Source organism: Ipomoea triloba, chromosome 7 (assembly GCF_003576645.1).
Source record: "Ipomoea triloba cultivar NCNSP0323 chromosome 7, ASM357664v1".
NCBI lineage: Eukaryota > Viridiplantae > Streptophyta > Magnoliopsida > Solanales > Convolvulaceae > Ipomoea > Ipomoea triloba.
The window spans coordinates 19,889,582-19,915,528 of record NC_044922.1 but is presented as its reverse complement, the minus strand read 5'-3'; the positions used below and the strand labels follow the sequence as shown (position 1 = coordinate 19,915,528).

General features: G+C 36.0%; 1 protein-coding gene across 1 annotated transcript; it reads left to right on the top strand.

The window, feature by feature from the left end:
* Window positions 1-9,282: 9,282 nt before the first annotated feature.
* LOC116024300 lies at window positions 9,283-16,014 on the top strand. The gene is made up of 8 exons (XM_031265192.1): window positions 9,283-11,208; window positions 11,494-11,743; window positions 11,828-12,127; window positions 12,335-13,742; window positions 14,211-14,344; window positions 14,390-14,444; window positions 15,768-15,901; window positions 15,947-16,014. Exons 1-8 carry the CDS (start codon window positions 9,283-9,285, stop codon window positions 16,012-16,014), a joined length of 4,275 nt encoding a protein of 1,424 aa, XP_031121052.1.
* The last annotated feature ends 9,933 nt before the right edge of the window (window positions 16,015-25,947 follow it).

Genomic DNA, 25,947 nt, shown 5'->3' with positions numbered 1-25,947 from the left:
TACATTCACAAAATCATAAATCTATAATCACGATTTCTATACTCTACATTCACACTTTGAAATCTCTACATTCACACATTTTTGGACAATTCTATATTCAGCAATATGTTTACTAATTTAAAAAAAAAATGAAGACAAAAACGACGTAGTTTTGGACCCAGGTCCACCTTGCAAGGTGGACCTGGGTCCACAGCATAATTTGCGATATAATGATATTTGGGCTTCTTTGTTTTTGATATGTTTGAGCCATTAGAAAGCTTTTTGTTATTTGAAACAAGTAATAATAACCCTAGCTCGCTTCATTCCAAAAGAAACGCAGCGAATTAATCCCAGAGAAGAAAATCATCGGGGACAAAAAAAAAACGCAGTCCATAAATGAAAAGAGACCGGAGAAAACAATGGCTGACTTTTCCATCATCTGCGCCGTCCCGGAGCATCAACTATTAGTCATGTTATATTTTATATTATTTATATTATATAGTTTGTATCTAGTGGTTTCTATTCAGTCAATACTAACCTATAGATTAGGGGAGATCTATGTAAACTCTAGTATAGGGACTCTGTAATTAGTTGTAATTGAATTATTGAGATTCCTACGTTCACCCACCAGGATACGAAGATCCGTTACACCCAGGTCATGTCTGTCATCTCCAGCGGTCGCTATATGGATTGAAACAGGCCCCGCGTGCTTGGTTTAAACGACTACATGACTTCTTAATCCAAACGGGTTTTTCACCATCCAAGACTGATGTTTCATTGTTCCACTATACTTCTGGAGACTCACGAGTGTTTTTGCTAGTCTACGTGGATGACATAATTATGATGGGAAACGACTCTGCTTTAATCAACAACCTTCTTCGGTGTCTGGCTACTACATTCAAGCTTAGAGATCTGGACACACCGAGCTTCTTTTTGGGCATTGAAACGTTGCCGTATAAAGGCGGCTTCTTACTCTCTCAAAAACGTTACATGAAAGATATCTTTACTCGGGCTGGAATGTCTGACTGCAAGGCCCTGGCCACACCGGCTTCGGTAACTCAGTCAATGTCGTCGCCAACAGAGGTTTTCGTTGGTGCTTTGCAGTATCTTACTATTACTAGACCCGACATGTCCTATTCGGTTAATCGGCTCTGTCAGTTTATGCACTCTCCTACTGCTCAGCATTGAGGTCTACTCAAGGGTGTTTGTCGTTATGTCAAAGGTACTCTAGATCTGGGGCTTCACCTAACTAAATCCACACACACGGCCATCCATGCATATTCTGATTCGGATTGGGCTGGGTGTCCGGTTGACAGGAAGTCTACTAGCAACTATGCCGTCTTTTTTGGTGACAATCTCATTTCATGGGTCTCAAAGAAGCAACGCACGGTTGCTCGTTCATCTACTGAGACTGAGTACAAGGGTCTTGCAGATGTCGCTGCTGAGGTCACATGGTTAGTTTCCTTACTCTCTGAACTTCATCTACACTCGGGCCAACCAGCGACTCTATGGTGTGACAACCTAAGAGCCACTTATCTGGCTGCCAATCCAGTTTTTCACGCCAGAACCAAGCATGTTGAGGTTGACTATCATTTCGTCCGCGACAAGGTTGCCTCTAGAGATTTGGTTGTTAATTTTGTTTCCACACAAGACCAGCTGGCAGACATTTTCACTAAACCTCTACCGGCTAAACGTTTTCAAACTCTACGCTCCAAGCTCAATGTTGTTGCCTACCAACCTTGTGCTTGAGGGGGCGTATTAGTCATGTTATATTTTATATTATTTATATTATATAGTTTGTATCTAGTGGTTTCTATTCAGTCAATACTAGCCTCCTATAGATTAGGAGAGATCTATGTAAACTCTAGTATAGGGATTCTGTAATCAGTTGTAATTGAATTATTGAGATTCCTACGTTCATCTCAACCACCGCTGCTCACCGGAAATCTAGCGCTGCCGCGGAGCGTCGATGCCATCGTCACTTGCCGCCCGGAGCACTGACCGCCGTCACCTTCACCACCCGGAGCACAGGTCGTCGCCTTCACCGCCCGGAGCACAGGCCGCGGATGCTCCGCCGTTTGCCGTTCGCCGCGCCGGAACGTAGATCGGAGGGAAGAAATCGCCGTGGTCGCGATGCTTTGCCCGCCACGCCGGATCGGAAGAAAAAAAACAGGGACAAGAATATAAACTAAGTGTTTTGTTGGGCTTATTTATGGCTGTTGGTACTGAACTTCTTGTTTTTGGGAAACCAGCATCGTCGTCCGCCACCTCTCTCCGTCGCCGTGCAACGCCAGTCACGCTACCGGCAAACACGTTGAGTCCAGTAGGTAATTATTTCGAAACACATATAAAATTTCCAGAAATAATTTACATATTGTAAAATAGCAAGGCATTTGGGCATAAACATATGTATGCATATTCACTAGGCAGAAAGTATATGGATTTTCATGCTAATTGTAAATTATTAATAGCATTGTAAATTATAATGTTTAATTTACATGCTATTCCAAATGCAGAAATAAACAGTAGGTAAAGCTTACTTGTTGATTCCATGTCTGATAAATCTGGAAATTGAATTCTTGAATGCTTACCTCTCTCATTCATCTAAAGAGCGTGTTGTGTTGTAATACGCATCAATAATGTTATGTGCATTTAGTATTGTTGCTCAGTGTATATTATACAATTGCACTTGTAATACATTTTACTTGCAGTTAGGTGCACTCTATCAAATTGTTATTTACACTTCTAACTCAATTTACTTGCACTTAAAGTTTGAATTATTTACAAAACTTTCGTCGCAATTTTTTAAAAATAAAGTGATTTTGATCGATTAGATATAGATAGATGGACAATTGCTATGAGCTCTCATTCCTCTCCTAGGCATGTGGTTCTCACTTGATCCGTCTCCTATATATATATATATATATGTGTGTGTGTGTGTGTGTGTGTGTGTGTGTGTATGTGTGTGTGTGTGTGCGTGCGTGCGTGTCTGTGTGCGGGCGCGCGTGTGTGCATGTGTGTGTGTGTTTATATACGTACTAGTTTTCCACTCGCATTGCGTGAATAGGATGATGCCGAATGTTTATTTTTAAATAAGTACTTCAAAGTATATCAATACAAGATTATACATGAGATGTTCATGCATATGTAATTGAATGTTGAATTTGTTTATTTAAATCGGTAATTCAAAGTATATGAATGTTAGACAATATATGAGAGGTTTATTATAATTGTCACTAAAATAAATGTTTACAATTTTATAAAAACGCTAATCTAAATACTTAGTCTAAAAATGATGGTACAAATAAATACTACTTTTGATAAAAAAAATTTATACATTTTGAATCATATTAATAAAGAAATACGATTTACCTTTAAAGTGAACAATTGTGATGCAGTCTAAAAAATATTATGGTGTAGTTTTCCGCTTTAATTTATTGAGTTTTTAAAATGTGTTCTTTGTCAACAAATCCTCCCCAAGTAGTTAATATGATTGGCTTCAAATTATTTTATTAAATTTTTTTCTATATTAATAGAATACTTGGTAAATAAATATATAACATTATTTTGTATTATAACTTTGATTCGGAGTATTTAATTACAACATAGTGTAAAAAAAAGACAATAGATAATGTAGTGAATGTAATTAATTAATGAATTGGAAGGTAAGGAATTTTTATATTGTAGAAAATAAAGACAATATAACTAATGAAATTATATCTCTTTTTTAATTTTTTTATAATGAATACTTTTTTTTTTAGTAAAGGCATTGTAAACATCGAATTCTAAATTAAAGCAATGCATATGTATTATTTATGTTGTAGCTACTAATTTATTTAAGAGTCTATTACCGAAATGGTCCCTCGACTATTGCAAAATTACTAATTTGGTCCTCAACAATTTTTTGTGCCCAATTAAGTCCCTCGATTTTTAAAAAATTTAACCAATTTGGTCCTCCGTTTATTTTGCCGTTAAATATCCGTTAAATCAGGACCAAAATGGTAATTTTGTTATAGTCAAGGGACCATTTCAGTGAAAATTAATTACCAATTTGGTCCCTTGACTATAGCAAAATTACCAATTTGGTCCCGATTTAACGGATGTTTAACAGAAAAATAAACGGAGGACCAAATTGGTTAAATTTTTCAAAGTCGAGGGACTTAATTGGTCACGAAAAATTGTTGAGGACCAAATTGGTAATTTCACAATAGTCGAGGGACCATTTTGGTAATAAACTCTTTATTTAATTTAATAAAAGTAATAGAGTGGAGTACTTACTTTTCAATAATATGATCTAATATATTCGTAGTATATATTTAACAATTATGTCAATTCTGATTGGGATGCGGTTCGAACTTAAAGACATTTCTTATAGAAATTAATGGTAAGTTAAAAGTTAATGGAATATTCTGTTACTAAAGTTTATACTAACATGGAGTTAATTATATATATATATATATATATATATATATATATATAGAGAGAGAGAGAGAGAGAGAGAGAGAGAGAGAGAGAGGATCGCGTTCAAATGCGTACTAGCCGCCCAGGAGAGAATTGCGAACGAATCACAGCGCGCCACGTGTCCGGAATGTAGTTGCACCTAACGTTATAACTAAGTGCACGTCATGTTATAACTAGGTGCACCCAGGTGCATAAATGTTAACAAGGTAAATTACTTGCACCTGCAAGTGAAAATAGGTGCACACGTGCAAGTAACATGTATTACAAGTGCAAGTAAATTGTACAATGAGCATCAATACTAAGTGCACCTAATGTTATGACTAGGTGCACCTAATGCTATAACTAGGTGCACATAGGTTGCAACCAGGTGCATGAATGTTAACAAAGTAAATTACTTGCACAAGTGCAAGTAAAATGTATTGCAGATGCAAGTAAAATGTGTTACAGGTGCAAGTGAATTGTACAGTGAGCATCAATACTAAGTGCACCTAATGTTATAACTAGGTGCACCTAATGTTATAACTAGGTGCAACCTATGTTATAACTAGGTGCACCCAGGTAAATTACTTGCATTTGTAAGTGAAAGTTATTTGCAAAAATAGGTGCATGAATATTAATAAGATAAATTACTTGCACTTGTAAGTGAAAATAGGTGCGAAAATAGGTGCACTTGTAAGTGAAACTAGGTGCACCAAAGTTACAGTTATTTACGAAAATGCCACCACGTCATTTTTTAAAAATTGCATCTGATTCGTTGATTTGGACACGTGGACGGCTGTGAAGCGTTCTCATTTCTTACCTGGGCGGCAGTTCACATGGGAGTGCATCCCTATATATATATATATATATATATATATATATATATATATATTATGTATATTTATATGTATATATATAATATATGTATGTGTGTATGTATGTATATGTATATGTGTGTGTATGTATATATGTATATATGCATGTATATATACATATACATATACATACATATAATATGTATATGTATAGGTTGCACTTTAATTGCCCTTGAAGTGCCCCCATTGTCACCTTTTAATTTATTTTAATTTTGATACCATGAATATTATAATATGATATTCAAATTTTATTTTTTTTTAAGTTCGTTGAAGTAAAACTTCACATATTTTGTATTCAAACTTATTTAAGTGTGGCCATCTTCAATGAAGGCACCAAAACACCATTTTGGTGTAAAAATTTCAAGGAAGACACCAAAATGGTGCAAGTACGTGAATAGTGTTACACCAAATAATTTACACCATTTTGGTGTAGAACTTTTTAAATTTTTTTTGCTAATTGTTTCCTTAAAAAATTTATATTATTAGAAATAAATTATAAATATAGATTTAAAAGTTAATTTTTTTTTTATTTATAAGTATAATTTCTTAGTTATTATTCATATTGTTAGAATTATAATATATATATATATATATATATATATATATATATAATTAGGAACAAATCAATTTCAAGGTAAAACACTAATTTACTACTAAACAAATACACTTTTCTACTTAACTCATTGGATATTAACTCATTATTATGATGTATTTGATTTCAATTACGATGTTTGAACTAATCGTCCTATGATATAATTATATTTTTCATTGCTATGGAAGGTAGTGTTTGGGTGCCTTCGATCCCTTCATCTAGGCACGGATTACGTGATCAATGCCTTCCTCCAGATGGATGCCAACTTGGTGTCCACAATGGCTAACTTGATGTCTTCCTTTACACGGATGGTAATGTTTGAATATAAAAGGCCTATTAGGTGATGTCTTTCTTTAGACAAATATTGAAAGGTGAAGGGTTTACATAATACCGTCCTCTAGCATTTAATTCGGACACCATCATGATTTGACACCTTTTTACAACCAAATATGAATTGAACTTGCTAGCATACTATTAAACCTGCTAGCTACAAAGAAAACTCTCAATCATAATAATTTCTATTGTTTATTAGATGAAAATACAATATATGAGCCGGGAAACCCACAATCACTACTTGAAGGTATACACTAAGTAAATTTCACTCTCATGTAATAGCATGTGATAAGTTCATTTTTCGTGAAGCTCAAATAAGAAAATAGCAGTGGGAAGAAAACAGATATTTTCTCATTAAAACTTAATGCCAGTACAGAGAATGCTTTTGTTAGGAATAAATTGTAATTAATTTTGATGAGCCAAAATGTAATATAGGATAAAAACTTAGTCCCCTATTTATTTTATTTTGTATGAGTCTTCTCAACAAGTTCAAGACAAGAAATTATTTTTGAAGATGAAGAAGAAATTGGTACGTGAAAAGAGCCAAGAGGAAAATTAATTTGAAGCCTATGATCTCAAATTAAGTTTGGAAGAAATTATTTTGAAGATTTTATTCTTGGAAGGAAGATATAAATTATGGGAACTACATTTTTTTATTTATGGAAGAAAATCACGCATCTCCCTAATTTAAAGGAAGAATTCATGTAATTTATGCCAAGGAGAAAATCATGCAAATGAAGAAGAGGTCACACTTTTAGAAGAAGTCACAATTTTGGAAGAGGAAGGAAAGTCACGCCATTTTGAGTAGATGAAGAAAAGGTCACACTTTAGAAGATATGGATTATTCTACAAGTCTTGATTAAGCAAGGAGTATAAGAGAATATTGGAAGAAAATGATTAACAAGAATTCAAGTAGCACAAATGGAAGGAAAAGATTAATTAACAAGAATTCAAGTAGCACAAATGGAAGGAAAAGATTAGCAAACAAGAATTCAAGTAGCACAAATGGAAGGAAAAGATTAGCAAGGTAATTAATGCTAAAGGTCTAAGGATCAAATCTTCTTATTAACATATTTTTGGATAGATGTTTAAGAGGGGGTCATGCTTTGCCTTGATCTAAGGAGAAAGTCACGCTTCTCTTAAAATCTGAGGGAGGAGGTCACGCCTCTTTTAAATATGAAGAAGGAGGTCATAGTTTCTTATGCAAAGGTCACGGTTGAAACACAAGGGATTAAAGATAAATTAAAGCAAAGGATTTAACAAAAATCCTAAGTGGTGAAATGGTAGAAGCAAGGAAAATAATATCAAGGGAACATGGTTCAAATCCCATTGATCTTTATTACCTTTTGAAAGCTCTCCTAAAAATCAAAAGGCTACGGTTTCTTCAAGGGGTCACGCTTTGATCAAAAGGCTACGGTTTCTTCCAGGGGTCACGCTTTGATCAAAAGGCTATGGTTTCTTCAAGGGGTCACGCTTTGATCAAAAGGCTACGGTTTCTTCCAGGGGTCACGCTTTGATCAAAAGGCTACGGTTTCTTCCAGGGGTCACGCTTTGATCAAAAGGCTACGGTTTCTTCAAGGGGTCACGCTTTGATCAAAAGGCTACGGTTTCTTCAAGGGGTCACGCTTTGATCAAAAGGCTACGGTTTTCTTCATGGGGCAAGTTGAAGTTTCACGTATGAATCATGGAAGCAGATGAAGAAATTCAAGCCACACTTTCAGATGATGAATTCAAGCTACACTTTCAGCTACACTACAATTTCCAAGAAAAGACAACTTGCTAAATCAGGAAAATCTTACAAGTCAAAAATAATATCCTGACATCTGAAAGTTTCAGAAGCAAAATTTTCAACACTGCAAATCTGACAAAGGATTCAAATTTTGAATTTGAAATTGTTACCTCCAACGGACAATTTCAAATCCTCATCTATAAATAGAGATGAAGATCAAGGGAAGAAAGTACAAGAGAGAAACAAGCAATTCCTTTAAGCATAAAAGAGCAAGCTTTCTAAATATTCTCATATTCTTCATCTACTAGGAAGACTCATTATTCATTATTCTCATATTCTTCATCTACTAGGAAGACTCATTATTCATTGATAATATTCTCAAGAGTCTTTAGGAAGACTCATTATTCATTGATAATATTCTCAAGAGTCTTCAGGAAGACTCATTATTCATTGATAATATTCTCAAGAGTCTTCACGTTGGAAAAAGAAAGAAAAATTCTATTCTCAAGAGTCTTCACGTTGGAAAAAGAAAGAAAAATTCTTGTTTTGAAAACAATCACGTTGGAAAAAGAAAGAAAAATTCTTGTTTTGAAAACAAGTTATTTCCCTACTGAGTGTAGGTAGAGGGTAAAGTAGCAGAAGAGTTGTGAAAACCCTAGGAGTGCAAGCTTTATGCAGAAGCACTCGAAGTTGAGTTAGTGCTAGCCTTGTGTTCAAGGCACTACGAAGTGCTGAGTTGGAGAACTAGCACTGGTGTATTCACTATTGTATCTTGGTGATTGGAGATAGTGAATTCCTCCGTGGAGTGAAAGGAGAAGAGTGGAGTAGAAGGATTACATCACCTTCGAACCACTATAAAATCGCCTCTCTCTCTCTCTCTACTTTATTTATTATTTTTACGCATATTTTATCTTGCATGCAACACAACTAAGTTCACACACAACTCACGTATTTCTTTATAATTTTGCATACCGTAAATGCCCAGTTAATTCTTCATTTTATTATAGTACTTTACTTACAATTATTCCGCTGTGCACTCTACTTTAGATTTATTCAAGTCTAATTTAATTTGAGTTATTTTGTTAAAGTGTTATAAATTTTAATTTGTCTGAAAAGTGTATTCACCCCCCCCCCCCTCTAGACTTTTCACTACCCAATCGGGACCAACAAGTGGTATCAGAGCACGTTGTCTATTTGAGTCAATCCTTGACTGCTAGACAGATCTTAACTTCAAAATGAAAAGAGATTTAGCTCAAAACTTATTATTCTCGCTTGACAAATTTGATGATTGGAAAATACGTATGCAGGTACATTTGTCTGCATTACATGATGAAATGTGGGAAGTAATCTCAAATGGTCCAATAGAAATATTGAAGGCTAACACGGCATTTGTCCTATCACCAGATGCTCCTCAGTACATACAAAAGCCTAAGCCGGAATGGATTTCTGACGACAGAATACGAAATAACTTGGACAACATTGCCAATGATATTTTGTTTAAAGCCGTTGATGATACCATATTTCCAAAAATAAGGAAGTGTAAAACTGCCAAAGAAATATGGGAGGCACTCATCAAAATAGGAGAAGGAGACGAACAGGAAAAAGACAATAAGCTAACAATTGCCATGAAGAAATTTGAAGACTTTAAAATGCTTTCAAATGAAAGTATAGCCAACATGGAGGCAAGGATGATCAAAATACTAGGAGAGATAAATGATCTGGGTAAAACCATTACTCAGAAAGAAATATCTCTCAAAGTATTACGTGGACTACCATCAAGCTGGGATATGAAAGTGACAGCAATAAAACCATTACTCAGAAAGAAATATCTCTCCACGGATAAGCTTTTTAGTGATCTAAAAGCTTATGAGTTCGAAATGAAGGCGAAAGTAGAAGATGAACGTGAAGAAAGAACCACAGCTCTTATAACCGAACAACCATCCTCTTTAAGGTCAGTAGATGATATAAATTTTATGACTGATGAACAGTTTTCTCTATTTGTTAGGAAATTCAAAAAGTTCATGAGAAAGAACAACTTCAAAAGGCCAACCCAAGGAAATCAAGGAAGTTCCTCCAGAAAGCCAAGAAAAGAAATAGTCGAAGAAAACACAAATCTGTGCTACAACTGCAGAAGGCCAGGACACTTCATAGCCGAATGTCCTTATCCCAAAGTTAGTAAAAATCAAGGTAAAACCCCTATTGAATCTTCACATGAAAAGTTTGAATCAAAGGAAAGAAGCCCCAGAAAAGATAGAAGGAAAGCACTCATCGGGAATGAACCAGTTGAACTAAATGAGTCAGAAGAATCATCATCTAGTGATGAAAGTAAATCATCAGAAGAAGACACAGCTCTATGCTGCTTGGTGAGCAAGACATTAGAATTGGATTCAGATGAAGAATGCTTAATGGCTCACGAAACAGATGAAGAAGAGGTAACTTCTAACACCTTTGACTCAGTTACTTCATCATTTAACTCTAGAGAATCCATCGTTAACCTAATGAAGGATTGTCAAGAGATTATGACCACTCAGTCTCAACTCAAAGAGCGCAATAATCTTCTAATTCTTGAAAAAGAAGAAATGACTGAAAAATTGCAAAATGCTCTACTTGAAGTGAGAAACTTGAAGGCTGAAATAATTCGTCTTCAAGAAGAGTGCAAATCAAGAGAGGTTAGAGAACATAACCTGAGGGCAACTATAGCTACGTTTACAAATTCATCCAAGATAATGGATAAAATGGTAAGCATGCAAAAACCCTCAGGAGATAAAGCCGGACTTGGCTACAATCCTATATGTTCTAAAACCCCTGAAAACCTGACTAATTCTACTACTACTTTAATCAATAAAGTTCCAGAAGTAAAATTTGTTAAAAGTCAGGATAGCACAATGAGACGAGGAATTGGTTACCAAACTAATGCCACAAAAAGTACTGCAAAGGCTAAACATAATAATATTACTCCGCCAAAGCAGAAAACACTTAAAGTGCATAAGTTTGTTTCTCAACATGAGACCAATGAGTCTAGTGCACAAAGAACCCATAGAAAAAAGGGAAGTCTTTCTAAGAATGGGGCTGGGAGACTTTATCCCACCGAGCAAGATTGGTTGTATGACGCCAAACCATGGAACAAGACTAGACTTACCAACTTCCACAGGCTTAAACAACAATCTACTTCCCGGGTTACCAACTTCCACAGGCTTAAACAACAATCTACTTCCCGGGTGCCAAACAACAAAATGAATTTTCAAAACCAGGCACCAAGGGTGCCAAACAACAAAATGAATTTTCAAAACCAGGCACCAAAACCATTAAACAACAAAATGAATTTTCAAAACCAGGCACCAAAACCATTTTCACGGATTTATTATAACTATAAAGTTCTCAATGAACCATTTTCACGGATTTATTATAACTATAAAGTTCTCAATGGTTACAAACCACCTACTCTTGGATTAATGGGATCTAGGTGGATTTGGCTACCAAATATTACTAACAGTGAAGGACCCAAACAAGTGTGGGTACCTAAAATGAACTAATCTTTTTTGTAGGATACTTGGTACTTTGACAGTGGATGTTCACGGAATATGACCAGAGAAAAATCCAACCTAGTACAACTCAAGGAAGTCAAAGGACCAAAAGTCATTTTTGGTGGAAATGGAAATCATGGCATCACCAAAGGAGTAGGAACAATTATCAAGAATGGTTTGAAAATAGAAGATGTTTCCTATGTCGAAGGATTAAAATTCAACTTGCTGAGCACCAGTCAATTCTGCGACAAAGGCTACCTTGTAGAATTTTGTAAAGACAAATGTCAAGTCAAAGATGAGTCTACAAATGAAGTAGTACTTACAGGAACAAGATAAAAGAATATGTACATCGTAGACTGGAACACTGCCAAAAGCTCAGTATGCCTAGTTGCAAACAACTCAAACGTGACTAGTTGGGAATGGCACAGGAAGCTCAACCACTTAAACTTCAAGACTATTAATCAACTTGCAAGGAAAAACCTTGTAGAAGGTTTACCGGACATAGTCTATAAAAAGGACCAAGTATGTGATGCATGTCAAAAGGGAAAGCAAATAAAATCATCATTCAAGTCAAAGACACATGAGTCAACCTCAAGACCACTAAGCCTACTTCACATGGATCTATTCGGTCCAGTTGATCCAGTAAGTGTAAGTGGTAAGAAATATACTCTTATTGTTGTTGATGATTTTTCTAGGTACACTTGGACTACATTTCTCAAGAAGAAGAATGAAGTTGAGCAAGCATTGCCAAAGCTATTAAAGCAACTTCAAAATGAGAAAGAAATGCAAATATAAAAAATCCGAACTGATCGAGGAACCGAGTTTGTGAACAACATAATTCAATCATTCTGCAATTCACAAGGAATCTCTCACCAATTGTCTGCCGCAAGAACACCTCAGCAAAATGGTGTAGCTGAGAGAAGAAACCGAACACTCAAAGAAGCTGCACGTGTAATGATTTCGGCAGCCAGACTCCCTAAACGTTATTGGGCGGAAGCTATTAACACTGCTTGCTATACTCAAAATAGAAGCATGATCCACAAGCAGTACAGCAAGACGCCATACGAACTTTGCAAAGGGAGAAAACCTGATATTAGTTATTTTCATTCTTTTGGTTGCAAATGCTTTATTCATGTTAATGATAAAATGCATCTAAGAACTTTTGATGAGTGTGCAGATGAAGGAATCTTCTTAGGTTATTCGACTACCAGCAAAGCATTCAGAATTTTGAATAAAAGGACAATGGTAGTAGAAGAATCTATACATGTCGTATTTGATGAGAAAGACATTGCCAAAAATGTTACGCAAGTTATGAATGACGGTAATGAAAGTCAAATTGATTTTTGTGATACTAATGAATTGTGTGGAGATGATATTTTGCAGGGATTATATGAGCTAGAAATTAATTCTCTAGAAAATCCCATCCACCATACATTAGAAAGAAATGAAGTTGGAGGTGAAATTAATGATGGAAATACATGTGAAGCTGGAAATGACGTCGAAACTAATGAAAGAGTCGAAGATCTACCAACCACAAGCACACAACCAGCCAACACCATGAGAAGCTTGAACACCTTTGAGCCAGATCTAAGATGGTTAAGGGATCACCCTCCAGAACAAGTCATTGGAAATGTGCGAGATGGCGTAAAGACAAGATCTGCAACAAGAGACGCCTTATTCACTTGTTTCTTGTCACAAATTGAACCTAAGGAGATAGACGAAGCTCTAAGCGATCCAAGCTGGATAGATGCTATGCAAGAAGAGCTCAATCAATTCAAAAAAAATGACGTTTGGGAGCTTGTTCCGAGACCAAAGAGTCATAATGTTGTTGGTACAAAGTGGGTCTTTAGGAACAAAGCAAATGAAGACGGCGTGATTGTTAGGAATAAAGCAAGGCTAGTAGCAAAGGGGTACTCACAAGAAGAAGGAATCGATTTTGATGAGACCTTTGCCCCGGTTGCAAGACTTGAAGCAATAAGAATCTTCCTTGCTCATGCTGCATTCAAAAACTTCACAATCTACCAAATGGACGTCAAAAGTGAATTCTTAAATGGATTACTCGAGGAAGAAGTTTATGTTGAACAATTCTTAAATGGATTACTCGAGGAAGAAGTTTATGTTGAACAACCCCCAGATGGATTACTCGAGGAAGAAGTTTATGTTGAACAACCCCCAGGTTTCGAGGTCGAGGAAGAAGTTTATGTTGAACAACCCCCAGGTTTCGAGGTAAAAGGCGAAGGTGATAAAGTCTATAAACTAAAGAAGGCATTGTATGGGTTAAAATAAGCACCTAGAGCTTGGTACGACACCCTATCAATGTTCTTAATTAGTTGTGGCTTCACCAAAGGCCTTGTTGATAAAATTTTATTTAGAATTCAAGAAGGAGATCACATTTTATTAGTACAAATTTACGTTGATGATATTATATTTGGTAGTACTAATAATTCTTTGTGTGAAAAGTTCTCCAAGCTTATGCAGAACAGGTTTGAGATGAGCATGATGGGTGAATTAAATTATTTCTTGGGCTTACAAGTCAAACAATTGAAAGAAGGAATATTCATAAATCAAGCTAAGTACACTAAAGATCTAATCAAGAAATTTGGCTTTGATGGAAAATCTTCAATAAAAATACCAATGAGTACAGCATTGAGGCTAGACAAAGATGAAGATGGAAAGAATGTCGATCAAACAAAATATAGGGGAATGATTGGTTAACTCCTATATCTCACTGCAAGCAGGCCAGACATATCTTATGCCGTGGGAGTGTGTGCAAGATTTCAATCAAATCCAAAAGAGAGTCATCTCACTGCTACAAAGAAAATCATAAGATACTTGAAGGGCACAATCAATGTTGGATTATGGTATCCTAAAGGTACTGACTTTACTCTAACTGGTTTTTCAGATGCTGATTTTGCAGGATGCAAGATAGATAGAAAAAGCACCTTCGGAACATGCCAGTTCTTAGGGAGAAGGCTTGTATCTTAGTTCAGCAAAAAGCAAAATTCAATAGCAACCAGTACCGCCGAGGCTGAATATATAGCTGCGGGGAGTTGTTGTGCACAAATCCTATGGATGAAGCAATAATTGAAAGATTATGGAATCAATTGCGCAGACATTAGTATTTTCTGTGACAATACTAGTGCTATTGCAATTACACAAAATCCAGTGCTTCACTTAAGAACAAAACGCATCGACATTCGACATCATTTTATTCGAGATCACGTTGAAAAGAAGGATTTAAAGATTGAATACATCCCTACTGAAAATCAAATTGCCGATATCCTTACAAAGCCTCTATGCGAAACAAGATTTGCAACTTTAAGGCACGAGATGGGCATGATTGAATTGAGCTAAGTATTTTAATCTTTATTCTATGATTGATTAATTGCTATATGATTTTAATGCATACTATGTGTTATAATTATTCCACGATCCTTGAACTACACAAAATTTGATAACACTGCTTATGTGACAAATTTGTTCAATCTTTCTGTCTTGAAATTAATTATTGTGTGAATCTAGGATTAAATTTTGCTTGTATATTTATCTATATTTCTTCGTATATGAGCATGAAATTTTGTTTAAAAAAAAAAACTTGCATATAGGATTCTCGTATATATCTATTTGCATGCATGGGAGGTTGAGGTTCTCTATTAAGCCTAATTTATAGCCCTCAGTTGGAGGATGAGATTGAATCTAGTTTTCTAAAACCGTAACCCCCACTCTCTAGGCACGGTTTTAGGCTACACTTTTAGGCACGGNGAACAACCCCCAGGTTTCGAGGTAAAAGGCGAAGGTGATAAAGTCTATAAACTAAAGAAGGCATTGTATGGGTTAAAATAAGCACCTAGAGCTTGGTACGACACCCTATCAATGTTCTTAATTAGTTGTGGCTTCACCAAAGGCCTTGTTGATAAAATTTTATTTAGAATTCAAGAAGGAGATCACATTTTATTAGTACAAATTTACGTTGATGATATTATATTTGGTAGTACTAATAATTCTTTGTGTGAAAAGTTCTCCAAGCTTATGCAGAACAGGTTTGAGATGAGCATGATGGGTGAATTAAATTATTTCTTGGGCTTACAAGTCAAACAATTGAAAGAAGGAATATTCATAAATCAAGCTAAGTACACTAAAGATCTAATCAAGAAATTTGGCTTTGATGGAAAATCTTCAATAAAAATACCAATGAGTACAGCATTGAGGCTAGACAAAGATGAAGATGGAAAGAATGTCGATCAAACAAAATATAGGGGAATGATTGGTTAACTCCTATATCTCACTGCAAGCAGGCCAGACATATCTTATGCCGTGGGAGTGTGTGCAAGATTTCAATCAAATCCAAAAGAGAGTCATCTCACTGCTACAAAGAAAATCATAAGATACTTGAAGGGCACAATCAATGTTGGATTATGGTATCCTAAAGGTACTGACTTTACTCTAACTGGTTTTTCAGATGCTGATTTTGCAGGATGCAAGATAGATAGAAAAAGCACCTTCGGAACATGCCAGTTCTTAGGGAGAAGGCTTGTATCTTAGTTCAGCAAAAAGCAAAATTCAATAGCAACCAGTACCGCCGAGGCTGAATATATAGCTGCGGGGAGTTGTTGTGCACAAATCCTATGGATGAAGCAATAATTGAAAGATTATGGAATCAATTGCGCAGACATTAGTATTTTCTGTGACAATACTAGTGCTATTGCAATTACACAAAATCCAGTGCTTCACTTAAGAACAAAACGCATCGACATTCGACATCATTTTATTCGAGATCACGTTGAAAAGAAGGATTTAAAGATTGAATACATCCCTACTGAAAATCAAATTGCCGATATCCTTACAAAGCCTCTATGCGAAACAAGATTTGCAACTTTAAGGCACGAGATGGGCATGATTGAATTGAGCTAAGTATTTTAATCTTTATTCTATGATTGATTAATTGCTATATGATTTTAATGCATACTATGTGTTATAATTATTCCACGATCCTTGAACTACACAAAATTTGATAACACTGCTTATGTGACAAATTTGTTCAATCTTTCTGTCTTGAAATTAATTATTGTGTGAATCTAGGATTAAATTTTGCTTGTATATTTATCTATATTTCTTCGTATATGAGCATGAAATTTTGTTTAAAAAAAAAAACTTGCATATAGGATTCTCGTATATATCTATTTGCATGCATGGGAGGTTGAGGTTCTCTATTAAGCCTAATTTATAGCCCTCAGTTGGAGGATGAGATTGAATCTAGTTTTCTAAAACCGTAACCCCCACTCTCTAGGCACGGTTTTAGGCTACACTTTTAGGCACGGTTGAAGGTAGTTAGAGTTAGAGGCATAAATATTTTATAATCTTGCTTATAGAATAATTCTTTCCTAATTCTTTTTTAAATGATCATATCTTGTGACTCTTAGAATTAATCTTGAATGTTAATTCTTGCTTAACTTGTTCATGATACATGCATATATATTTCTCTCAACCGTAGGGCATAAACTTTAAAATATCTTAATCTTCATAAAATATGTGAGTAAATCCTTTATGATAAAAGTTTAATTTTCTCTTTAATCTGATATAATATTTTTCTTTAATATCTTTAAAAATATATATATCAATTTCTGAAATAGAATTTTATTTTTCAAGTTTATTATAAGTTTCTTCAAGATTATGCAGGTTCTATTTTATCTAGGAGAGGCTATATCATCAGAAAATTCCCTAGACTTTCATATTAGGTTTGCATGACATTTAATGTCCATGTCTTCCTAATGATGAAAAACCTCAAGAATGGCGCCACTCTCCCAAAATTTTCCGTTATACCCCTCTTTTCTCAACAGTTAAAACCAAACCTTTGGGTCAAATTTGAGAAAACACACCCTTTCACACAAACAATCCTATCCCTAGTGTAAAATCTCTCACATTTAAACTTCTCTCTCCACTCACCCAGAAAACCCTCCCAAAATAAAACTCTTCACCTTACCGTAAAAGTCATCCCAAAATCCCAAAATTTATCCACTACTACACGGCAATGGCGACTCCAGAAGCTGAAGGCGATGAACCTGTTCCCATACCCGACCTATCAGTTTTGGGGAAACAAGTTATCTCTGGGCAAGTTTTGAGTCTTCAAGATTTTCACAAAGTTGCAGAAGACAAAGCCCTAGGAAATCAAATCATTCAACCTTTGGAGAAAACTGGTCTTCTAAAGCTATGCACTTACTCCTTCACAGGTATTTTTGATAAAGATGCAGCTGAATTCTATTTAAACTCATCTGTTAAAAATGGGTTTATATCATCAACTGTGAATGGGGTAGGGGTGGAAATTAGACCGAGTGAATTAAGGAAGTTTTTGAACTGCCTGAATCCACTCTGGATATTGATAATCATTCATTTAATCACCAAGATTTTTGGGATATAATTCGAGGAGTAAGCATGCCTGAGCAACCACAGTTTTCTGGTTTTAAAAGGAACCTAAAACCGGAATTTGAGATGTTGATTGATATTTTATATAAGTGTGTGGACTGCAAGACTGGAGTTTAGATGAAATTAAGCCTAAGAAAATATCCCTTATAAATGCTATATGGCAAGGGATACAATTTAATTGGGCAGGATATATTTGGAAGAAATTGTCTAAGTTCTGTACAAAGGCTTTACCACTGACAAAGAATAATAAATTTAAGCAGAAGATTGGTTATGGGTTTGTTATTTCTGAGATTTTGATAAGAAATGGAGTCAACATGAGAAAAGGAAAAAAGGTTGCTTGCTACAAGTATCTGTTTAGAAACCATAAAACCCTAAGGAAGAAGCAGATTGATTCCACAAGTAGGGCAACCCAGAGTTCTGATGCACCTACTGCAAAAGCTGGCCAGAGAAGGAAAAGAACATCTAAGGTTCCTGAAGGTGGAGACTGTAATGAAGCATCATATGTGGTTAGGAGCAATGCCAATGAAGAAGTTGTAACTTCAGCCATGCAAACCACTACAACTATGTCTGATGTACCTAATGATGAAGCTGCTCAAATGAACTCACTGTCGATACAAGAAGAACTTCCTGGAAGTAATGTGGAAACTGTTGTTAATCCTATTCAAATTGAAGTGATTGATCATGAATTACTTGAAGAAAGGGAACAATTTTTGGATGAGGATCCGGTTCTTACAACTGAGTTGTTCAGAGTCAAACAATGGAGATTATGGAGGATAGCCGAATACAAATCTCATATGTCACGTGCCGGTCCAGAGATGGAAAAAGAAGAATTGTTTGCTCTTTCTTGGATAGGGACAGATGATATTGCAGAAGCTCTATTATTGTCCACAATTGCTCAAGCCTATTCTAATAAGGTTCAAGCAAAGCTAGCAGGTTCTAAAGGAAAGTTGCCAGTCATGGAGGACAATTTTCAGGCATTATCCTTTGTAGATTTTGAGGAGATTGATCAAGCCAATTTGCATGAAGGGATTCAAAGATCGTTACTAGATTTTCAACATCATCCTAGTGCAACCTCTAGTGCTCAACCCGAAAGTACACCAATGCAGGGGGAAGGTCAGATTAATGAAGGTGAACTTGTTGATGTGTGTGTAAATGATAAGCAGGTCACAATCCCTGAAAGTTCAAACATGCAAGTTATGGAACCAGTTGCTAGCCATATTGATGAAACAGCCAATGAAGATATGCTAGAGGAACCTGTTATGATTCCAGGCCATTCTCATGCAATGGTTCAAATTGTTGAATCAGTTGAAGGACTTGGACGAATTCCAGTCATAGTTGAGAGACCTATAATGGAAACTGAGGAAATACTTGGAGGTTGTGAAACTAACCGGATTCCAGCAGAAGTTGAGGGTGAGGAACTAGCTATAGTTTTAGCTACGGTTCCAGTTGAGGTTGAGGAACTAGCTACAGATTTAGCTACGGTTCCAGTTGAGGTTCAAGGACAAGCAGAAGCTACAGTCTTAGCTACAGTATCAAGCACGGTTCAAGTAGAGGAACAAGCCACGGTCTTAGCTACGATTGACAATCCACTGGAAGTAAATATTGAGGTCATTGAAAATCAAGATTCATTGATAGAAGCTGACATCCAAATTTCTGAAAACTTAATGGATGTTCAAGTTGAGTTTCCAGATGAAATTCAAGACAATCTTGAAGAAGAACATGCTCTATCAACAAAAAGAAGAAAATTGGTGATCTCTGAAACATCTGAGACTAGTGAACCAGAAAATGATGATGATTTGAACATGGGAGTACCAACCGAAGAGGAGGGGCAAATGCAATTGGTTACTGTTCCCATCCAACAGAAGCAAGCAGAATTTGACAAAGGAATTCTTGATCTAAAGAAAGGTCTAAGTTCAGGAAACAATGAAGATGAAGATAATCGGCTGAGCTCCCTATTTCTCAAAGTTGATGAATGTCAGGAAGAAATTAGCACAAAGTTTGCAAAAGTGATTGAACTCAAAGGAGATATTAGAGAAGCACATGAGAATATATTCAAACAATTGACAAGTTTGAATGATCAACAAAAAGACATAACCAAAGTATTGAAATATTCTGCTGAGAAGAGTGAGAAAAAGTGGGATGAAAAAGCTTCTAAGTTGGTGACAGCACTGCATAAATTTACAGTTGAGCAAAATAAGGGGCTACTCAATGTAATTCATCAGCAACAGAACCAGATTACTGATCTTCACAATGAGTTGTCATCTTTGAGAAGAGAAAATGCTGCAACCTCTGCCAAAGTGAACAACATTGAAGCCAAAGTTACCAAGATTGATGGCAATGTTGATTTGTTGGTTGATTATGCCAAAAAGGGGGAAGAGAGCAGTCATTTGGCTCTAAGTCCCTCATTTGCTCCCATAGAAAGCTCAATGGGAAGAGGTAGAGGTAGAGGAAGAGGAAGATCCAGTGGTGTTAGTGGTTTTTCTCAATTTGCAGGTACCACAGGTCCAAAATTTGGTGTCATTGACTACTTCAGAGAAGAGCAACCCAAATACACCTTGAATAATGCACCTCCTTTAATCAAGAAGCAGCCTAAGAAGGATCAAGTATGTAACACCCCGGTTCGGCTATGCCGTATCTCCGGAGTAGTTACCGCCACACCCAGACTGAACCCCACTCGAATACAGATAGAGTTCACTCTAGGTGCACAGGCTAACAGACTAAAGACAAGGATCGTGTTTCTTATCGTCAAAATCCAACATAATCTTATATACATGCAGCAAAAGAGTAGCTATACTAGCCACGAATATACATATATATATATAAGAGTTTCTTACAGCCCATCAACAAAGAGTTTGGACTATTCCCGTTCTTACTAGCCATGTTAGTACTACCATGGCTACAAAAGATATGTACAAAAAGGTCAGACTTGACTTTTCTCTTGAGGCATAACGGATTAACGAAGGCAGGAGCCCAAAATGGGTACCACTGATTGAACAGGGATAGGAACGGGATTAGGAGTGCAACTGGGACAGAAGCATGAGCCAGAGCTGGAGGATCAGAAACAGAAGCAGGGGCATACCCACGCTAGACTTCATCTGATAAGGTACACAATGAAGTGTAGTTAGCACGACGGCTAAGTAAGGAAATCCATTGTCACTCAAAAGTAGACAAAGGTTTCGAAAATATAATAATTTGTAAGTTGTAAAATTTACCCACGAGTTAGAGCTCTACCTGCAATCAGGTTATCAATAGTAGATAATATAATATAAGGCGTAAAGCTAACTCAACACGTAAACTTTTCTAATATAAAGGTACCGGCATCATTGCCACTTAAAACACATTTTTCTGTTTTTCAGACAAGTTTGTAAAATATTTCGTTTCCAGTAGTTCCCTCATTTTAACTCAAAAGGAGGTTCAACAGCACATTTCCGTGCTCAAAATTCGTCACAGTTTGGATAGAATCATTTCCTTCTCAAGTCGTTACAGAGTAACTCTTTTCTCATCTTTAAAACTTCCTTTGTTTCTTCTTAGTGAGTGTGAGGCCTTTGGAGCATTCTCATAACTCCCACTCTGACCACTTGGATCATCGAACTCGGGTTCAGTGGTCATCACCCGGTCTAACACTGATCCCCTGGACGTAAGGTTCGTTAAAATGATTCCTAGCTGGCCCAGCTAGGTCCATAAAAACTACACCTACCCGGACTTCTGGAGTAACTATACCTTAAGTGTGCACACCCCCATAGGAATACCTCATCCTACGAGTTATATAGTACCCGGCGAATAGACTTCGCCCTGCAGTATGAACTGGTCATACACTATAACATATCGACGAATAGACTTCGCCCTGCAGTATGAACTGGTCATACAATATCCACAACGACCACTGGGCCATGGCACTTAAAGCCACCCGTGGGTCAATCAAGGTCCTCCTCAACTCGCTTTAGAAACTAAGGGTTTGAAAACATGATTCTTCCTTCCGTTTTTCTTTCTCAAATCATTTCTTTTGGACATATTTCTCATTTGAGTCCAATAGTTGAAATCGGCTATCTCATACTTTGAGTTGAAGAGATAGCTAGGGAGTTCTTGGATCACAAAGTTAGAAGACTAAGATTTTCCTTCTTCTTTCTTTCTTTTGTATTTTCGAAAATGGGAGAGGGAATGGGAGAGGGAATGGGAGAGAGATGATGTGAGTTTGGCTTGAGAATTAAGTAACAGGTGCAACATTCCCATACCTATATGACATGCCATTAATGATCCAATCCAAGTGGGGATTTTGAGTGCCACATGTCAACTCCCTATGGTGTCTCCTTGAAGATCTTAATTTATTTTGCCAGTTTGGGTTTAAATCAGATGAAAGTTCGGAGGATTATAGCTTAATTCGGGAAAATCCTAACACCAAAATTATCCTAAAAATAATCCCGTCGATAATCACTAGAATTGGGAATTTTTCGGTATCTCGCGAAATATAGGTACGAAGTCCGTAGCAAATTTCACTCTTACAGTTCGTCTAATTTTTTTCACTGAACTGAGTCGGAAGCTCACGCGTAATCGTATCATGCTTAATAATCCATTTTCTAGGAAAATTCGAACTGTATATACATCCTTAAAATTTTACGATTCGTGACCGGTACGTAAATCGTAACTTATTAATAACTTTCCTTACTAAAAAAAAAAAATCCTCTTGAAGTAACGAGAGACCATTTCGTAAANATCTTAATTTATTTTGCCAGTTTGGGTTTAAATCAGATGAAAGTTCGGAGGATTATAGCTTAATTCGGGAAAATCCTAACACCAAAATTATCCTAAAAATAATCCCGTCGATAATCACTAGAATTGGGAATTTTTCGGTATCTCGCGAAATATAGGTACGAAGTCCGTAGCAAATTTCACTCTTACAGTTCGTCTAATTTTTTTCACTGAACTGAGTCGGAAGCTCACGCGTAATCGTATCATGCTTAATAATCCATTTTCTAGGAAAATTCGAACTGTATATACATCCTTAAAATTTTACGATTCGTGACCGGTACGTAAATCGTAACTTATTAATAACTTTCCTTACTAAAAAAAAAAAATCCTCTTGAAGTAACGAGAGACCATTTCGTAAATATCGTAGCTTAAAAATATTTTTCGAACTCTAAACTTATCAGAATAGGCGAGGGGTTACAAAGTTGCTTGGGTAGCAAATCAGAATAGGATTGTAACCCCTCGGTTTTTCCGACAAAGTTAGGGTTCGAAAAATATTTTTTAGGCTATAATATTTATGAGATGATCTCTCGGTACTTCAAAAGGATTTTTTTTATAAGTGAGGCTAATTATTAATAAAGCTGCGGTCTACGTACCGGTCACGAACCGTAAAATTTTTAAGGATGTATATACAGTTCGAATTTTCCTAGAAAATGGATTATTAAGTATGATACGATTAAGCCTGAACTTCTAGTTAGTTCAAGTGAAAATTTAAACGGACTGTAAGGGGTAAAATTGTTACGGACCTTGTACCTATATTTCGCGAGATGCCGGAAAATTCCCGATTTTAGTGGTTAATGATGGGATTATTTTTAGAATAATTTTGGTATTGGAATTTTCCCGAATTAAGTTATATTCCTCCGAACTTTTATCTGATTTAATCCCTAACTGGCAAAGAAGTCTTGCTCTACAAGATGCACCATAGGATTGTGACAAGTGGCATCCCTATTTACCACATGGTAATTAAATAATTAATTAATAGGAAGAGTATGGGATAAGGTAAACCATGTCTACACTCCAAGTCTTCCACTCTCTCCCACACCCATTTTCGAAATTAAGATAAGGAAAAAGAAGAGAAAAAAATGTCATCCTCCTCTTGGATCCAAGAACTCCATAGCCATGCTCTTCAACTCAAGTGCTCTAGTATAGGTAAGACTTTGGTTTTGTTCGGTTAAATCTTTCCTAGAGCTTAAGTCTAAACTAAAGGTTCATGAAAATGTGGTTATTATGGTGATTTTGTTTAGGATCTTCGGTGAAAAGTTTGAAGGAGAAGATCACCATCTTTCTACGGTTTAAAAATCTTCTTGAGAGGTAAGAAATCCCTTAAGTTGGTTTAGTCACTTGAAGGTGATCAAATGCTAGTAAATTATGTGACTAGGAATTTTATGTGAAAATTATGTGTTAAGTTTATGGATGTACAAGTTGGCTCAAAGGAACTACACTTTAATGTTTAGTAATTTTTGGTATGCATGTTCATAGTTAATTTATGCATGTATATGTTGTGTTTATGTCCATATAGGCTTATACTTGTGAAAATATTGGAAAAAAAAATCAAGATAGTCTCTGGCAGTAACTTCCGAGATTTATTGGGAAAAATTGGTAATGTATTTTGATCCTATTTTTTTTAGATATGTAGTTCTATAAGTGTAGAACCTGCATATAAAATTTCATAATGATCGGAGTAGTATAAGTATGGTTTTCGAATTTTCTTCCAAAACTGGTCCAGAGAGAAAAATTTCTGGACAGCGCACTGCCAAGGGCAAAAGTGGAATTTTCTGTGTTTATTCGCGNAATGGGAGAGGGAATGGGAGAGGGAATGGGAGAGAGATGATGTGAGTTTGGCTTGAGAATTAAGTAACAGGTGCAACATTCCCATACCTATATGACATGCCATTAATGATCCAATCCAAGTGGGGATTTTGAGTGCCACATGTCAACTCCCTATGGTGTCTCCTTGAAGATCTTAATTTATTTTGCCAGTTTGGGTTTAAATCAGATGAAAGTTCGGAGGATTATAGCTTAATTCGGGAAAATCCTAACACCAAAATTATCCTAAAAATAATCCCGTCGATAATCACTAGAATTGGGAATTTTTCGGTATCTCGCGAAATATAGGTACGAAGTCCGTAGCAAATTTCACTCTTACAGTTCGTCTAATTTTTTTCACTGAACTGAGTCGGAAGCTCACGCGTAATCGTATCATGCTTAATAATCCATTTTCTAGGAAAATTCGAACTGTATATACATCCTTAAAATTTTACGATTCGTGACCGGTACGTAAATCGTAACTTATTAATAACTTTCCTTACTAAAAAAAAAAAATCCTCTTGAAGTAACGAGAGACCATTTCGTAAATATCGTAGCTTAAAAATATTTTTCGAACTCTAAACTTATCAGAATAGGCGAGGGGTTACAAAGTTGCTTGGGTAGCAAATCAGAATAGGATTGTAACCCCTCGGTTTTTCCGACAAAGTTAGGGTTCGAAAAATATTTTTTAGGCTATAATATTTATGAGATGATCTCTCGGTACTTCAAAAGGATTTTTTTTATAAGTGAGGCTAATTATTAATAAAGCTGCGGTCTACGTACCGGTCACGAACCGTAAAATTTTTAAGGATGTATATACAGTTCGAATTTTCCTAGAAAATGGATTATTAAGTATGATACGATTAAGCCTGAACTTCTAGTTAGTTCAAGTGAAAATTTAAACGGACTGTAAGGGGTAAAATTGTTACGGACCTTGTACCTATATTTCGCGAGATGCCGGAAAATTCCCGATTTTAGTGGTTAATGATGGGATTATTTTTAGAATAATTTTGGTATTGGAATTTTCCCGAATTAAGTTATATTCCTCCGAACTTTTATCTGATTTAATCCCTAACTGGCAAAGAAGTCTTGCTCTACAAGATGCACCATAGGATTGTGACAAGTGGCATCCCTATTTACCACATGGTAATTAAATAATTAATTAATAGGAAGAGTATGGGATAAGGTAAACCATGTCTACACTCCAAGTCTTCCACTCTCTCCCACACCCATTTTCGAAATTAAGATAAGGAAAAAGAAGAGAAAAAAATGTCATCCTCCTCTTGGATCCAAGAACTCCATAGCCATGCTCTTCAACTCAAGTGCTCTAGTATAGGTAAGACTTTGGTTTTGTTCGGTTAAATCTTTCCTAGAGCTTAAGTCTAAACTAAAGGTTCATGAAAATGTGGTTATTATGGTGATTTTGTTTAGGATCTTCGGTGAAAAGTTTGAAGGAGAAGATCACCATCTTTCTACGGTTTAAAAATCTTCTTGAGAGGTAAGAAA

Bases quoted from the DNA above. Each gene is read 5' to 3' on its own strand.
- LOC116024300 (XM_031265192.1), top strand. From the start codon at position 9,283: ATGTGGGAAGTAATCTCAAATGGTCCAATAGAAATATTGAAGGCTAAC. The intron at 13,743-14,210 runs GTATGGGTTAAA...CACTGCAAGCAG, and splicing joins TATAAACTAAAGAAGGCATT to GCCAGACATATCTTATGCCG. The intron at 14,445-15,767 runs GCTTGTATCTTA...CACTGCAAGCAG, and splicing joins TGCCAGTTCTTAGGGAGAAG to GCCAGACATATCTTATGCCG.